This window comes from Psittacula echo, assembly GCF_963264785.1.
Source record: "Psittacula echo genome assembly, chromosome: 7".
NCBI classification, from domain to species: domain Eukaryota; kingdom Metazoa; phylum Chordata; class Aves; order Psittaciformes; family Psittacidae; genus Psittacula; species Psittacula echo.
Window position 1 is genome coordinate 46289979 of NC_137740.1, and position 17107 is coordinate 46307085.

The following is a 17107-nucleotide window of genomic DNA, read 5'->3' on the forward strand; positions in this document are numbered from 1 at the left end:
TACTCCCTGATTCCCTGCTGGCGTTGGTGGGATCTGGTGTCTGTGTGCTCTCACAGGTATAATTACAGCGTGTTAGAATTACAGTGTGTCAGATCCATCTTCCACTCTCATATTCCTGCCAGAATTGCCAAAGTTTGCAAATATGTGCCTGAGCTACATATTGTATATGTGGGGAAACTTCACTCACAGATTAGTTTTTACACTTTGCTGTTCCTTCAAACCTTCACCACTCTCGTAAGCTTCACGTTTTACAGCCTAATATTTTACTCCTTCAGCAGCTTATGCAACTTCTGGTTTGGTTTTCAGCTGGTAGAGGTTGATGTAGCTGAAGGTAACAAGGCCGCACTGATTTACAGTAGCTGCAGATCTCACACTGAATCTCTAACCCTGGAGGTGAGCTATTTTTTGACAAATTGTAAGCCACTACTTAAAAAGTGGCTTTTTCAGTGTTAAATTATGAACATTTTGTAGGTTTCCCATGCTTACAGATATTTTTTTTTAGGATTATAGTCTATCAGCTAGCAATGCCAGAACAGTAGAATCACAGAAACACTTTAAATACTGAGGTGATGTTTCAGTTTCTGTAGTGGAATCTGTTGTTTTCCCCTAAATTTGTGCTTTTAGAATCATTTCAGGATTTTAATTCTGTGAAATTTTTCTTATTAAAGTCTCTCTGGTAAATAAGTAACTGGTAGTAAATAATCATTAATATATTAGACAAATATTGGACTCTTGGACTGTAAAAGTGGTTTAGCATGTTTCCTTTACTTTGGTGTGACAGTTGTCATTCTCAAATGTCTTCTTTATATTCACTGTGACACTGAGCACTCTTGCTCCACCTGCACCCAACACCCTGAAAGGATCTAGCAAAACATGGGATTGTGGTTACTTAACTGCAGATGTGATGCACACAATATTTGCTGCTCTGGCAACTCTTCAGCTTTAATGAGCCAGGAGAATGGAGATACCAGTACAGTGTGACCAGCAGAAAGCCATGTAGCTCTTCCCTGAGTGCATAAAACATGCCTCTTCTTAAGAAGGGTCATCTTGTTTTCAGTGGACATCTAAATTGCTCTTGTAAGTGGCAAGACCTTTACATGAGTGGAGTATTGTGTGTAAGTTGGAGGGATAAAAATACTTGTGTGTTTTGTGTTGTGGGTACTTGTTTTCATGCCTTTAATTTTGTCTTGGGTGTATGCTGCTGAACTGACAAGGACCAGTTGTAGAGGTAGGGCATATCATACCGAAGGAACACTGATGCCGGGGAGGAGTGGTTGTAGGTAGGAGGACTCTGTAAAGCCCTTCTGACTCCAAAACGGAGTGGCTGAAGAGGACAAGGTGACAATGCCATGTCCCAGAGCCTCCCAGGAGGCAGTGCTCAGCACCACTGACCCAGAATGAGCTACTTACAGCACAGACCTGGTTCTTTTTCCTTTTATACCGTGAACATCCCCAACTCTGCCTTGATAAGTGCGCCTACACCCTGCTGTGCTGAGCAGTGGCTTGCTTGGTGTCAGATCCTGCACTGGAATTAGTTAATAAGCTCCAGGAGAGCCTGGGTTTGCTCAGCATCATATTGTAGAGCCCAGTGGCAAAGCATAAATCACTCACTGAGTGTTTTAGTCCTCTCTGTTAGTCTGGAAAAGGAAGCAGTGCTGAGGGCAAGAAATGTCTTAGTGTCACCAATACTGTAATAATTATTAAATCTTTTCTTCTTTCTGTTTTTTTCTTTTTTTTTTCCTTCTTTTTTTTTTTTTTCTGACAACTGTTTAATAGGATTTGTAAACTGGTGACTGCCAGAAATTAAGCCTGGTTTCTACCTAATAACTTCAGATTTTTGACATGCCATGTTGATGTGGGCCTTATTCTTGCTAACTGCTGGAGGCAAAAATCTGATAGAAGAGTTGATTGTTCTCTACAGTTGCAAAGAAATGAAATAGTGGGGCTTCACTCAGTTAATTAAGACACGGTGTATTTATACTTATCCTTGGGATCCTCTTCCAAAGGTTTAGTCCATTATCTTGCATCTGGCAGCAGTCTGTACTGGCATCAATTCTTCTCACTGGCAATGAAACAGAGAAGTAAATTAAGGAAGCAAGATTGGCCAAATTATTCACAGAACAGTACTTAGTGTCAAGAACATTTACTTTTGTTAAGCAATGTTTTTGCATGCTACAATTGAATCCAAGGTTCATTCATTTGGATAGCTGTTACATTATCCAGTCCAGCCAGCATGTGTGACCCTTGGGGATATACAAAGGGCACTGGAATGTCTTAATTAAATCCTTCAAGTGTCTATGAGCAGGAATGGAAATATCTGGGAATGTCTTCCTGTGTGCACAACAGCTGAAACTTATTGTTCCCAGTTACAGAGAGATATCTTTTTTTTTTTCCATTTCATTTGGCACTTTGTAGCTAGTTCATGAAAAATCTAGCGAGTGCTCCACAAACTTGTTTTGTGTAGGAAAGCTAACCCCAGTGAGTTGGAAAGCTAATCCCAGTGCGTTGGTGTCATATTCCTGGACAACAGATTTAATGCATAGAAAGATTCCGTAGAAGTCTCTAACCTTTTTCTGCAAAAGCATACGTTTCTTTACGTGGTGAGATGTAGCGATTGAGATTTGACACCTTGCTCTGTTTTCTGTTACTTAAAATTATCATGGTTTTCACTGGATAATAACTTCTTGGACAAAACAACTTACTGCTGTAATGAATTCTTCAAAACACTTTCTTGAAATAAGGAGTCAATCTCTTTGTTGAAGTGAGAGGTGATGTCCTTGATGTGTGAGCAAGATGGTGAAATCCCATCAGGCTCGGGGTTAGTGGCTGTCAGCCGGGGATGGCCTCTCTGAGGCTGTCTGAGGAGCATGCTGAAAGGCTGGAGAAGGCAGCCTTGCAGAAAAGGCGATGGAGCGACAGGTAGGAGCAAAGAGCTGGCTCTGGTGAGGTGCTGTACACTTCCAGCTTTCTCAAGTCAAGTGAGACTTAGCCATAGAAGAGGGGGGGAAAAATGGTGGATGCTGAACTGGATGGTGATTAATGTTCTAGCATTAAACCCCAGCAACTCCACACTGTGAGCAGTCACTGCATGTGAGGTCAGTGGGGACTTAGTGCATCACATAAGATTAAACAAGATCTTAAGTGTCTGCAGGACTGGGACAGGACATGCAGGTAAACTGAACTAGCCTATGCTCCTGCAAGTGTACAGCTTGGAGGAGCTTCCTTGTGTGAAGCTCTGCAGGAAGCCCTTGAATTTGTGTAACAATTCATATTATAACCTTGTTAAAAGGTTACATGACAATTTCAAATGTTCAAATATACATATTGGGGGAATGTTTATAGACATGTCATTCTTCTTTCTTTATAGACCAGTGTTTAAAGATAATCAGGGAAATGTTGACAGAGACTCCCGATTCTCACCTTTATTCAGGCAAGAAAGTAATAAGATTTCCATGGAAGACTTGATTAAACTAATAGCAGAGTACAGAAGGTAAGGAACAGTTTTTAATTTGGTTTGACAAGTAAAAGCTTTATAAAGCTGTGCAGAATCATTTTCACAGATTTTTTTATTCATTTAGCGCTGTATGCTGAACTGGCCATATTAAATTAGCGTTTTTCACATTAGCCTGATACCTGTCCAAAAGTGCTTTAGGTTGGACTTTCCAGGAAAACTAAAATGTCATTTGGCATGTTCATAAATGTTGTTATAACCTAAAGGTAGTGATTTCTTAAATTAGCTTCCATCAGGGGAGACGCAGGTGAAGTAGCCAACCAAGAGAACATTATCTTGGGAAAAGAAGAAGGGGGGGGAGGCAGAGAGAGAAAAATTAACCCCCATTCTTTAATGGTTTCCTCACTCCTTCCTTTTGTTTGTTTGAGTCTCCATGACAATCTGCAGAGTGGACATTGGAAGGAAAAAACTTCTCTAAATGCTTGTCAGTGTGTAAATTAGTGAATAGCAGTTGGCGGGATAGTCTTTCGCAAAGGTGTAAATCAGGTTAATTTTAAGCGGAGTCTTTGTTTATACTGAATAAGTGACATGAGAACTGAACCATAAGTCTCTTCTACTCTAAATATGCCTAGAAATAAATAAATCTAAGTAACTTCTGTTCCATTTATATAAAATCAGCTCATAGGAAGATTGAAAGTCAACTATAGGGATTGGATCAGGCCCTTAATCTCTTCTGCCATCTTACTGTTTGTTGCTTGTCAAGAAATGTTACTGAAATTCTTACTGCTCTTACTAGAGTCACCACTTCTGGGTTTGTCTGTCTAAAGCATCTTCTAGATAACAGCGTCACAGTTTTGGCACTTCTCAAATTGCTTTGGCACAAGGAATATGTCTTGGTCCCTTTTCAGCACGGCAGTTGCAGAAGCCATGGTGCTGTATACTCCTCTCATCTCAGTGGTCATTGAATTCCTTTTAGAGAACATTTGATTCAGATTTTAGAAAGAAAAAGTAAATAGGTTAATTCTGATAAGGTTTGGTTCATCAGTTTCTTCCTCTTCTACAAAATATGCTGTAATATTGCCTCATAAAGAAGGGATGAGGCCAAGAAATGAAGAACAAAGCAAACCATGTTTCTTTCCTGCTGTTGCATTTGATTTGGGTATAATAGCCAATAGGTGTATGTTAAATATGTTAAATATATATTTGTCTTAAATCAGGGTCTGGTTTTTATTTTAAATTAATCCCTATGATGGATTTTTTGTTCCAACTTTCTGAAATATTTTCATTCCTGTCATTGCAGAGCAGAGAAGATCAGCAAAATACAGACTATACCTGGCTGTTTGGAGGTTGCAGTTGATTGTGTTCCTTTGGAACATCCAAGTATGATTGCACTTTGATTATTATCATTAAGTAGGACATTGTCATAAGCTTTGCAGCCATAACTACTGACTTGAGACAATTCTGGTAGAAGTGCCTGTTGTGTAGACAAATGTTTGATTTGTTTTAATTACACCATTCTTTGTTTCAGCCTCTACCTGTCCAGATATCCCCCAGCAATACAGAATGGTGGATCTACATGTGGTGGAAGTCCAAGTACCACATTTTGCTTTCTAAGGGATTAGGCCAAGGAGCTGAGTGGACTTCTGTAGCTTGAGGTTAAGAGCCTTGCACTGTTGATGGACTATGGTGTTCATATTCTCTGAATTAGCCCATGTGAGACATAGCAGATTTCAAGAACGCAGACTAGGTGGAGGGCTTTGTTCAGAGGCCACTCTGGCATCAGTTCAGCAGCTGCTAAGACACAATGCTTCTAACTGAATCCTTTTACCTCTTTTTAAATTTTCTGTTTCAAGGGCCACATTTCTGTGACCCACCACTGCAAAAAGCTCAGGACCACTGAATTTCTCTGAAGTCTGTCGTCATGCATCTTTATACCATCTTCATGTATTAGATAAAACTAACATTTCAAAAGCAATTTTTAGTTCTGAAATTAAAAGAAACGGATAGCTTGGAGTAGGCAAAATCGTTCCAAGCATCTTGGGTGTGCACTGTGGCCAAGTGAAAGTCTGGCTTTAGAGGGTATGTGCTAGTAAAGTGCCCAGTTCCTGTGGAAAGTCAATGAAAATTCCCTCACTCTAAAGAGTAACAGCTTAAACATTTCTTTGGTATAGGGAAAAATTATCTTACTCTGAATAAGACTGTAAAATAATTTAAAAACTGTGCCAGAAAATTGCAATGCTGTAGGGTTCATTAAAATCTCCATGAAAACTCTATTGACTTCAGCCAGCTCTGAAGGAAGCCTTGTAATAGCAGTAACTGGTTCTGACACCTCCTTCCCACTCAAAATAAGTTGTGCTAGACTTGTGCTAAAATCCTTTATTGCCAAGAAAAGCCACTGAAAAGGAAGCTGGCCAAAGATCTTGTCAAGAATTTGCCAGTAGTTTTGTCTCTAGAGACCAACGCTACCCTGCTTCACATTAGCATCAATTTGCAGTAGACAACGGAAGTAGATCTTTGTTTTTTATAAGACTTTATTTACTATGAGCCAGTGGTTTATCAGGGGATGTTGTCTGAAACAAAACTTCTGCCTTTCCTGCTGCATATGGTGAAGCCAAACTCACGTAGCTCTAGCAAAGGAGAAGAGAGAAAAAGCTTTCTTAACCTCCCATGTGTGCTGTGTGGTTCCTGCTTGTTCTTCGTGCTGGAAGGTCAGGGCCCCAAAGCTGGTAGCTGGTGCTGTTGCTGCTACAGCTGGTTTTGTACAAACAGCCTTTGAGTTCTCCAAGCTGAAGTTAAATGTCTCGCTGATGTAGTGACACAGGCAGAGTATATTCTATCTGTTTTTAATCTCTCCCTGTCTGGGTGACAGAGTGCTTATTTTCATCTTTTGTTTCTTGATCTGATTTCAGTTATCCTGGTTGTATCATATATTTAATCTATTTCTGCACTACTTGTTTCTTCATTTTGTTTACAATGTTATTAGTTAATAGGAAAACTTGAATGAGATATTGAGCTGTAAAATTAATTAGAAACAGCGTCATTTCAGTATATTCTGTTAAAACTGTTCGTATACCAATGGTGCTGTTATGCCATCAAATACTCTGTGTGTCAAAAGAGGTTTTCAGTGCTGTACTATTTAACTCAAGAGAGATAAATCATGTAAGGGTGATATACTGTAGTTGTTCTGAGGTAACATGGATGCTATTTAAGGCAGGATTTGACCTGTTGTATTACAGCATTACTTACTCTTCACAAGTTAAGGTGAAGAATTAAGGATTTTACTTGTTCCAAGTAAATATTCAATATTAATTATTCTTAGTAATAAGACTGTAAAAACAGACATAATATGTGATGGGTTTCTTTTCTGTTCTTTTGAAGATTGTGTAACTTCGTCTTTTATTCCAATCAAGCCATTTAATGACATAAAGGAGCATCAGCCTACAGTGGAAGTTGAGGAGTTTGTACAGGAATCAACAAAATATTCTCGACCTTACAGAGTTTACAAGAACCAAATATACATATATCCAAAACACCTCAAGTATGATAGCCAAAAATATTTCAACAAGGTACAGTATGTAGCCGATTCGGGCCAGCATTGGGTAGTAGTTTACTGCATGAGCTCTCATTGAAATGAAAGGAGTACTCATCATAAAGGAGGGGAAATGGTGATGTCACTGGCTTGGCTTTTAATCTTTTTGAATTTTGGAATCGTAAAACATTGGTGCAACTTTAATGAACTGAATCTATGGATTAGTTGTAAGTTGTATCAGTGATTCAAAGACAGATAATGTGGAATAGCTTTTTCACAATTCTCAGAAGGTCTGTATTTTAATGAAATGACATGTGAAAATAAAGTTAATCTGGATAATGTTTGTAGTTCTTAAATGAAATGTGAGTACTGTTTTTATGGTGATTGAAAATTAATTAAGGACAAGACCCGGGTAAGTGCTTGTTACTTTATAATCTGCTTCTACGCAGTCAGTTTGAGACCTGGCTTGCATTTGCCAGCTCCTATTGGAAATATTATTTCTGGAGCTATCACTATGACTTAAAGTCCTGTTAAATGTTGATAAACCATCTGCATATTTCTCCTAGATTTTGAAAAGTGCTTATTTCAACCCTCATAGTTTGCCTGGTTTTTTATGAGTACCCCATTTCTGATGTAAGTTTTCGTATGTTCCTGTCTTTTCAGGCGAGGAATATAACAGTGTGCATTGAATTTAAAAGCTCTGATGAAGAAGGATCAAAGCCATTGAAGGTGAGGCACAACAAGAATATATTCAGGAAACAGTATTTCTGAAGACATTACTTATAAAACCCAGGAATCAGGGCTATACTAACATGGAACAATTAGAAACTGAATGTTGTCATGAATGCTTCTACATTTGCACTGTGGTTCTGTTTGATCGCAGCTGGTCATAGTGATTCCAGCTCACAATGCCATGTTGCAGTGCCAGTTTTCTGACTGATGGAGGGTAAAGAAGACAATGTTGAGAAACTGAACCATTTTTTACAGTGTAATTTTCTTATTCTAAAATTTACCAGGTACCCTACTTTTCTCACTGAGATCAGGACACTTGATTGAAAAGAGTGAGGCACAAAATTAGAAGAACCTTAGACTTAATTCTTAACTTTGCAATTGACCAGGGGCTTTTGAATAGCATTTCTGTACTGTAGTTTTCCAACCAATAAATAAAGTTGCCATCACTCAGTAATCAAGAGCCTTCAGACTGGACTCTGCCAGCAGGGAGATTAACTGGTATAGCTTTTGTAACATTGAAGAGTCAGTAAAGGCATCATGTTGTGTATTGAACTGCATAAAAGTGAAATAGGTTTTGTAAAGCATTTTGCAGAAAACCAAAATTGATAACAGCAAGGAAGAAGTAGGAGTCTGCATGGCTTAGCAGAGTGTATGGTAATTTTCACAGAATCAATGGACTTTTACTGTAAGTGTGTTTAAAAAATTGCAGGTTTGAGCACTTAAAATATTTATTTCAATATTGAATCAAAGTAATTATCAATCTTTCATGATACTGTTTTCAGTGTGCAAGCATATTAGATATACTGGGACTGGTATCATCAGCAGAATTTCACAATGTAATTGAAACATGTTACTTTTATCAGTGCATTTATGGGAAGCCAGGTGGACCATTATTTACCTCGGCAGCCTACACCGCTGTGCTACATCATTCCCAGAATCCTGATTTCTATGATGAGGTCAGTCTGCTTTTTCTTTCATTAAATGTCTGTCAATCCCACATGTTTGCCAGTGAGACAGAAAAGTATGTGTAAAGAATACTTCTGTTACACTTGACTGTATCTGGATGGGCCTGTGTTATGGAGATTTTACATACAGTCTCACATTTTGTTTTTTAAGTCAGTGAATCCTTCCTTTTGTAAGGTGTTCTGAGTGCAGTTAAGTTGCTGTAGAATTAATTATGAACAGTCTAGCTCTCCAAAATGCATGTCTGGATTACATTAAGGTCCAGCTGTATCTCTGAATTTAATGGAAATAGTAAACACTAGCCAAATGTCCAAACAAATCCCTGTATGAGATAGAAGATCTGCACTGAAGCATTCTTGTTAATCCAGTGGTCTGAATGTACAGTGATCTGTAGTGGCTGCAGCAAGTTACTTAGCTGGTGCTTTCTGGGATGTAGCTGTCAAATAGAGTTCATACATTCACCTTTGCCAAACATTAATCACACATGCATCTTTATGTTTCACCAACACCAAATATTAATTCCCCAGGCTTTCTGCAGGTGAACTTAATTTCACCCTTTCAGTGACTAGTGTGTTTGGTGGCCTGGAAATGTCACGTGTCTATTCTGGGTTTTTGCACTACTGCTTTATATGTAATGATGAGGCTGGCAAACAGCATTAGTATATAGCCAGCGTTTTCCAAACTCTTGGCTTGCGCTTGGAAAAACTTTCTTTTTCCGTTAAAATTTACTGTGATAAAATGGCAGAGGCAAGACCAGCAGATAATGTACAGCTACATGTGAAGTATCAATTTTAAAATTCATGTTTAGGAACTGAGCTGGAACTTAAAGCGTTGGCTCTTCAGAGTTCTTGAACTCCCCACAACTCCTTTGCAAGCAGTGGTTTGGGTTTTAACATGTTTGAAAATGTCCTTCATGTAATACTAGTGAGTCATCTGGTTTGGGCAGATTACTTTCAACTTGAACAAAGAGCTGAATTCAGCTCTAGATAGCTGATTTGGCTGGAAGAGGTGTGCACCTGTCCTAGATGTTCCTTGTAGGAAGTGCAGTCTATAAAAGAATGTAATATGTTATGAATGTCTTAATCTCCATGTCTGTTTCACTTCTGTGTTTATGGTGTTAGATTCTTACCTATAAACTGATTTAACACTGGAAACATTTGTCAACAATTTCTAAGCTTTACTATAAGCATAGGATTAGCTTGGATAAACTTTATCATAGTTCACAAGTGCAAGGAGTCTTATATGGGATTTATATGGGATTTAAGATTCTGCAGAAATCCTAAATGAAAGTTTATATTCGTATCAGCCTTTATTACTTGGTCTTTGCCATGAAATGATGATGAAGCAGAGATGTCATTTCAGTTTTTGCTTTGGTCATCCTGTAAATATGCAAGTGGTGACGGCTATGGCTGCTAGAGTGCAGGTGATCACTTCTAAGCCGAGTGTCACCCTTTAGTTCTGTCCTCTTTCATCTTACTCTCTTTCATCATAAATGCAAATATTCATCCACAGGACAGAGAAGAAAAAAGCTGGTTTAAGTAAAAATTATGGATGATCATCCTAAACAATTTCCTTAAGCATACATCTATAACCCATGCAGACAAACATTAGTCACTGAAGGCAGGCTGTACTTAGACCTCTGTGTAGAGACATATCATTCATTTAGACCATCTCTGATGCCTGGTTTAATCGATTTTTAAACTAAAGTGAGGTGTAACATTTTACATTTCAGGTGAAAATTGAACTTCCCACTCAACTCCATAAGAAACACCACATTCTGTTTTCATTTTATCATGTCACCTGTGACATAAATGCAAAAGCTAATGCCAAAAAGAAAGAGGCTCTGGAAACACCAGGTACCTGTAGTAGAATTACTTTCAATTGTAAATATAAATAATGTACATTCAAATAAGGGTTGCAGAATTTCTGGCTGGTTATTATTGTCTTCCTTTGAACTTGAGAAGCTTGTTTTTCCAAAGAATCATATTGATTTGTTCTTGTGCACAGTGGGATACGCATGGCTTCCTTTGTTGAAAGATGCCCAGTTAGCTTCCCAAGAACACAACGTGCCAGTGGCAAGCAATTTGCCTCCCAATTACTTGAGCCTTCAAGAACCAACTTGTGGAAAGGTATTAATTCATACTTTCATATTGCTCAAATGGTGCAGAGCTTTTATTTGCATATGTTTTACGTGAGATCAGGTTTGCTTTTGTACTTATCTGGAAGTGTAAATGCTAATAGCGTATCTGGTTTAGAATGTTCATGTGTATATTATTGAGTTTATAAGCTAGTTTATATTGGTACCACTGGACTCAGAGCCATATGTTGCTGATTCACAGTGTATATGGAAAAAGTTTATTTTATAACTGTGTAGTCTATACCATCATACCTAACTTCTCCAAAACATGAATGAGAGTGGTCAAAAATAACCCTTTTCACAAAGTCAGGCCATATGACACTCATTGTCCTGCTGATGTGATCTGCGATCGTGATTCATTCTCCAGTTCTGTGGTGTGATATCATATTTTTTGCACTGATCCTGTCCAGTTTGGATTACTTCTGTGCCCTTGTGTTTGGTTTACCATTGTCATGAGGACAGGGTGGGGCAGCGATCTGGTCCTTTGAATGGTAACATCTGTGGGCTTACACTGAAAATTGGGTTTCTATTGCAGTCATTCTGTAGTGTGAAAGCACGGTAGCCAGCACAGTTCACAGATGTGCATGTGCAAAACTGTGCAGTGAAAATGTGATGAAGAGTTAAGTAAGTATGAAATAAGTGGAAAAATATGACTTTTTTTGATTTTGTTTTAATAGCAGATTGGCTGTGATGTGAAATGGGTAGATAGTGGGAAACCACTTTTCAAAGTCTCTACTTTTGTTGTATCAACAGTAAACACTCAGGTAAGCCAAATTCCCTCTTAGCTGTGTTACCTGCTTACAAACAAAAAGTGTCAAGGAATGTATGAAAGATGTTTTATAATCTCGCGTGAATTTGTTTCTCTAACATTTAAAGGTTATTTGAGTAGAAGGGCAAGATGACAATGATGGAATACACACTTTAAGGAAAAATATTTAAGATTATACCAACAGAAAAATTGTGGAATATTGGTGTAACCAGCAAGAAAATAAATCGTGAGCACCAAGAAGAAAAAATTCTGGCCATTGAAATCCTTTAGATTGTGAGCTAACAAATGAATTGCTCACAACACTGAAAAAAGAGTGGCTGAAGCACCTAGAAATAAGTTGTATATAGCAAACTGTGCTGGCCAGTTGGTTGGGCTGAGTATGTTGATCTTTCTGTGCCTTACATTTAGGGTGGTGGGGACCTCATGTTTTCATCAGTATTACAGGTGATTGCTGTAACTAATTCATGGAGCTGAATTTCTAATCTGTTCTATAATACACATTAATGTGAATGGTTATCGTTTTAGGATCCATACCTGAATAACTTTTTCCATCAGTGCCAGGAAAGGGAAAAGGATCTATCCCAGCCTCCTACCTCAAACTTTATCCATTCTTGTAAGGTAAAGTGACTGACAGCACAAACTATGCTATAAAATTGTATTTAGGGCTTTCTCTCAACTGTTCTATCACTGCACAATTCTAAACATGGCATAGACTTACTAGGAGGCAATGGGGTCCATGGCAACTCCAGTTAGAGTTAGTTAACGGATGCATTACTGGTCACAGAGCTGTCTCCCATCCTATCTCATTTAGAGCATGGCTGCATCTGCCCATCAACTTTGTTAATTCAACCTGTGCCAAGTCTCAGATCCTGTTAAAGGATGGTTTAGTGTTGCTGTGTTGCACTTACATATGTATCCTTAATGAAATACTAAAATTGGTTTTGGTTTCTCCCTGTCTTTCTCTCCCCCCTTAAGTCAGGGTAGAGCAAAATAGTGGAATTTGGAGATTTGGACAATACCTGCAGATGTTTGATGGCTGTGTTTAGAGCAAACTTCATGGAGAACCAGTCCTCTCTTTAGACTACTATTATACCAGGGGCTGCACTGTATTTTACCTGCTGAAGCAGGAAAGCAAGTAATGAGCTTCATTGCTCATATTAGAAATCTCTCATTTTCTTTCTTTCTTCTGTTACAGAATTTGCTGAGGATTGAGAAGTTCCATGTAATTATGAATTTTCTTCCTGTAGTCCTTAATCAACTCTTCTGGGTTTTGGTGCAAAACAGTGATGATGAAGTTACAACAGCTGTGACCAGGTATCTGAATATTTTCTGTATGAGGAAAAGAATTCTCTCTAGAGTGCAAATGTAGATGTTAGTCCAATTATAGCTGCTCTTACAAAAGCTCACTATGACATTTAGACTTTAATCAGTGGGAATGCCTGCTTCCCCCTTAACACAGGTCTCTGCAAATAATGAATGGAAGAGTGTAGTATCATGTGGCTGACAGATACGGACCAGGAAACCATTTACCATGGAGGACATCTCTGTGTACCCTAAGGCAATTATAGGTAGAGGCCTAGTTCTTAAGGAGCTAAGTGCTTTCTAGCAAAGCTGAATATCAGTTTTGGTTTATGTTTGGGTCTGGGCATGTGGAGTTCAGCATAGGAAGAGCTTAGCAGCTTGCCGCATCCAATGCAGAGTCGAACAACCAAGTTACACTGTTCTGGGGCATTTTTTAATTAGAGTGTATCAGCAATAACTGAAAAGCAATGGAAGCATTTTCCAGTGATCAAGCAAACAGCTGGAATGATTTGCTAAGTCGCTCACCCCTCACATAATGAAATTGTTTTTATTGATGCTGTTAATAAGGTCAGCAGGAAAAAAAATACTGGAGAGATTATTATTGGTCTCTGCAGGAGGCAGAAGGTTGCATTGCATTTTCTTTTGGCCATAGTGGTATTTTTGTTGTACTTCTGCCAGAAACTAAACATGAGGATGACAATACAACTAGTGGGAAAAAATGACAACTTTTCTCAGCAACCTTGTTAGACTAATCTGCTGTCAGTGTATTTTCTTTCTTTCCACAGATTGTTCTTCAGAATTAGTTCCTGAAGAAAGTTTAATTAGGAAAACTTAAAGAAGCAAGGAAGCAGAATTACTCAGCCTTGAAAAGCTAGACTTTCAAGGTCCTTTATCAAAGGATCATGGCACCTTGCAGGGCAAAGTGCAGTTTTACTGCACCTAGGCAGTAGGATTTGAAGAACCTTTCCTTGTGAACATGTGTGATTTCATCACTGCATACTGTTTCCAAAGGGAGAGAGGCAGGCAGACCTTTTCAGGTTTCCCTTATCACCAACAAATTAACTGATGTTAAGGCTGGATAGAGAAAATGAAGAATTTCAGCACTGGTTAACTGACTGGAAAAGAAGTGCTATAGAAGAAGCAGCTGTTTAAAAAGTAACGTTAATGGTTGGATGGAGAAATGGGAGGATGTTACCTTTTCGTGCTCAGATTTTGACTATACACCTATCTGGCCAAAAAAAAAACAAAACAAAAAAAAAAACAAAACAGAAGAAGGATTCTCGTCTCAGTGTTTTTCTTGTCTGTGTGTTAGCTTTTGTGCTGGTAGAGTTGATGTCAGTAGGGATATGCGTGTCTGCTGTGTGTGCCATTCATTGATGTGTCCTATATATACACACATTGTAATTTGTTTTGAATAGCTTGAAGCAGCTTGTGTTGAACATATTAAAAACAACAACAGCAGAATGAGAGCATAGATTGGCTAATGTGTTTGGAAGAAACATTATTCCTTTTATACTCTCTCATGGTTATTTACTTGTCTGGGGTCCCAGTCATGTCATCATTTCTCTGTCTCATCTTTGCCAAAACTTGTTTCAGTTTCAAGTCAGAGTAAAGGCTGAAGGACCAGAATGGGCACAGCTAATTTTATCGTAGGTTTTGTATTTTGCTACAAGTTTTACTTCTCTAACAGCAAGAAATGAGATCTATGAAAAATGCTGACTTAAAGGAATTGCAAAGCTTTTGAATTCAATAATAAGAATTAGCAGTAAATACTCAAATCAAGCTAGTCAAAATGACTACTTATATGTGGACCACAGTCAGGCATATTAATAATCCGTTTCTGTCATACTGTTACTAAGCATACCCCTGAATCTGAGATACAGTTCAGTAATTTTCGACTTTTGAGAATCATGAAATTTCCATTTTTTCAATATAAAATAAGATTATAAAATTGCAGAGTCTTTTCTATATTAAGTATCCTGAAAAAATGAGATCCCAGTAATCAAGAGGAAATCTCATGGTTAAGTTGAAGAAGACTGCTTGCTCAGACTTGTGTTTTCTGGAACAGGATGCTCTCAAAGAAAGATGACCCAGCAACAGATTGAACAGAAAACTTTGCCAAAACACTTGGTCTCAAGTAGCGCCATCTCTGCTGTTAGTAGAAGCTCAGGTTGTGAGATTGGGGACAGCATGACCCCACTTCTTCCATATTGCTGATCACCAAGCTGATCTGCAGAAGCTCAAATGATCTATGGTTGCACGAAATGCCCAGCCTTTCCCTGCTGAGCAGTAACGAGAGGGTGCTGTGCTCAGCCTTTTGGGCAAACAGTGCAGGAGAGGGGCCATGCTTGGGCTTGAGCCCAGGCTTGTGTTTGTCTTTGATTAACAGTGCTATGATAAGCAAAGTATCAGTGCTTTACAGAATTACCAATATCTGAGATGACCTGGCAAGTAACACTGCCAGAGAAAGAGGCTCTTGCCTCAATGTTCCATTAACATACTCTAATTTTTCTTATTCTAAATCACCCAAAGTCTGTATAAGCTTTAGTTAGCTAGTAGTTTTCTTTTGCTGAAATGTCAGTTCAGTTATAATCATTAAAACTGAATGCATTTTGTTAGATGAATGTATGTATAACAACACAGTCCGTGCAAGTGGAGGGCCCAAGGAGTGACTGGATTTTCCCAGTGGAATGGTTTCTGCAAATGCTATTCATCATTTAGATCAAATCCCTCATAGACTGTTTAAATGAGGTTACTGTAAAAGTACAGTGATGTATCAGATGGGCTTTCTCTGCCTTATAACATAAACCAACTCAATTTTTACCTTTTTTTTTTTCTACCTTTTTTTAACTTGCAGGGTTCTTACTAACATTGTTGCTAAGTGCCATGACGAACAACTAGACAACTGCATCAATTCTTACGTGACGGTATGATTGCTGTTATATTATTAACTGTTTTATATGGGTGTTTGGGGTTTTTTTCAGGGTTTTTTTTTCCTGTTTACTCTTATTTGTACTTGTTTGTAGCTTTCTCTGCATTTGCATCATAGCTTTCTGCCAGGCATGGTGACTCTGGTTAGAAAAGGAAGGTAAGGTTTGGAAGAGGCTGAGTCACTTCTTCTTGAGAGAGAACTATGTCACTTTGAACAAATTACGCTGCCTCTCTATGCTTTAAGGGCATCCTGTAGAGCAGGGACACTCCATGGAGTGTCCTTCTCCATCAAATTCAGCTGCATCCTGGCTTGCAACCTAAGTTTGTTGAAAAGGGCAAAGGGCTGCTCATGTTTCCTTTGTGTTGTAGTGCAGTTTTGTTTTCATAGGATAGCAAGCTGGGCAAGCATAGGAGGAGGAAGGTGCAGTGCACTCCTAAAGGGTACTGAAATGTAGGAGGAACAATTCCCAATATTCAGCTGATGCCTAGAGCTTGCAGTTTATAAGCAAGTGTACTTCAACTGAGCTTCTAGGAGCATAGGTGTAGCATCAGTCTTTGTGAAATGGAATTAAGAATTTCCCACCCTGCAGGGGTTGAGGGAAGAAAAGGGGAAATAAATATATGAAAGAACATGAAACCTCAGCTAGATAAATACCAGTGGGAGACATTCAATGTAATTTGAATCATAGAATCAGCTAGGTTGGAGAATACCTTTAAGATCATCAAGTCCAACCTTTACCCCAGGACTGTCAAGTCCACCACTAAACCATGTCACTAAGGGCCTCATCTGCAGTTTTTAGAATGCTTCCAGGGACAGTGATTCCACCTTTTCCCTGAGCAGCCTGTTCCAATGCCTGACTACCCTTTCAGTGAAGAAATTTTTTCTAATATCCAATCTAAACCTCCCCTGGTGCAGCTTAAGGCCGTTTCCTCTTGCCCTATCACTTGTTACTTGGGAGAAGAGACCAGCCACCTCCTCCCTCCATCCTCAGGCAGTTTTAGAGAGCGAACTTGCTCACAGTTTGCAGCATTCCTCTTGACTCTAATGAGATTTATCATTTTAAAATGTATGGCCATCTGTATTATACATGTACAGAGTTGTCCTCAATGTAGTTGAAAAGGATCCACAAGTGGTAATTTTTATGGAAGAGGTATTTCTGGGTGCCTTTTATGGTTGCAAGGTAACAGCATGTTTCTGAGGAAGCTACAGTGTTTTAACTAAGCTTTTGATTATTATCTTAAGTCATTATTTTAGATTCAAGATCCTGTGTTTTTGTATGTGCTATCATACAT

General features: G+C 38.6%; 1 protein-coding gene across 3 annotated transcripts in view; it reads left to right on the forward strand.

The window, feature by feature from the left end:
- Positions 1-17107, forward strand: part of DOCK10 (dedicator of cytokinesis 10) — a gene marked incomplete at its 5' end in the record, with an annotated part of 158152 nt that overhangs the window by 99979 nt on the left and 41066 nt on the right. For all 3 annotated transcript variants that reach the window (XM_080622390.1, XM_080622391.1, XM_080622389.1), the window contains 11 exons: positions 3368-3490; positions 4752-4831; positions 6830-7017; positions 7644-7709; positions 8576-8668; positions 10408-10531; positions 10683-10804; positions 11490-11576; positions 12107-12199; positions 12777-12895; positions 15741-15810. In XM_080622390.1, coding sequence (XP_080478516.1) covers positions 3368-3490; positions 4752-4831; positions 6830-7017; positions 7644-7709; positions 8576-8668; positions 10408-10531; positions 10683-10804; positions 11490-11576; positions 12107-12199; positions 12777-12895; positions 15741-15810 — 1165 coding nt within the window. The remainder of the gene's footprint in view (positions 1-3367; positions 3491-4751; positions 4832-6829; positions 7018-7643; positions 7710-8575; positions 8669-10407; positions 10532-10682; positions 10805-11489; positions 11577-12106; positions 12200-12776; positions 12896-15740; positions 15811-17107) is intronic.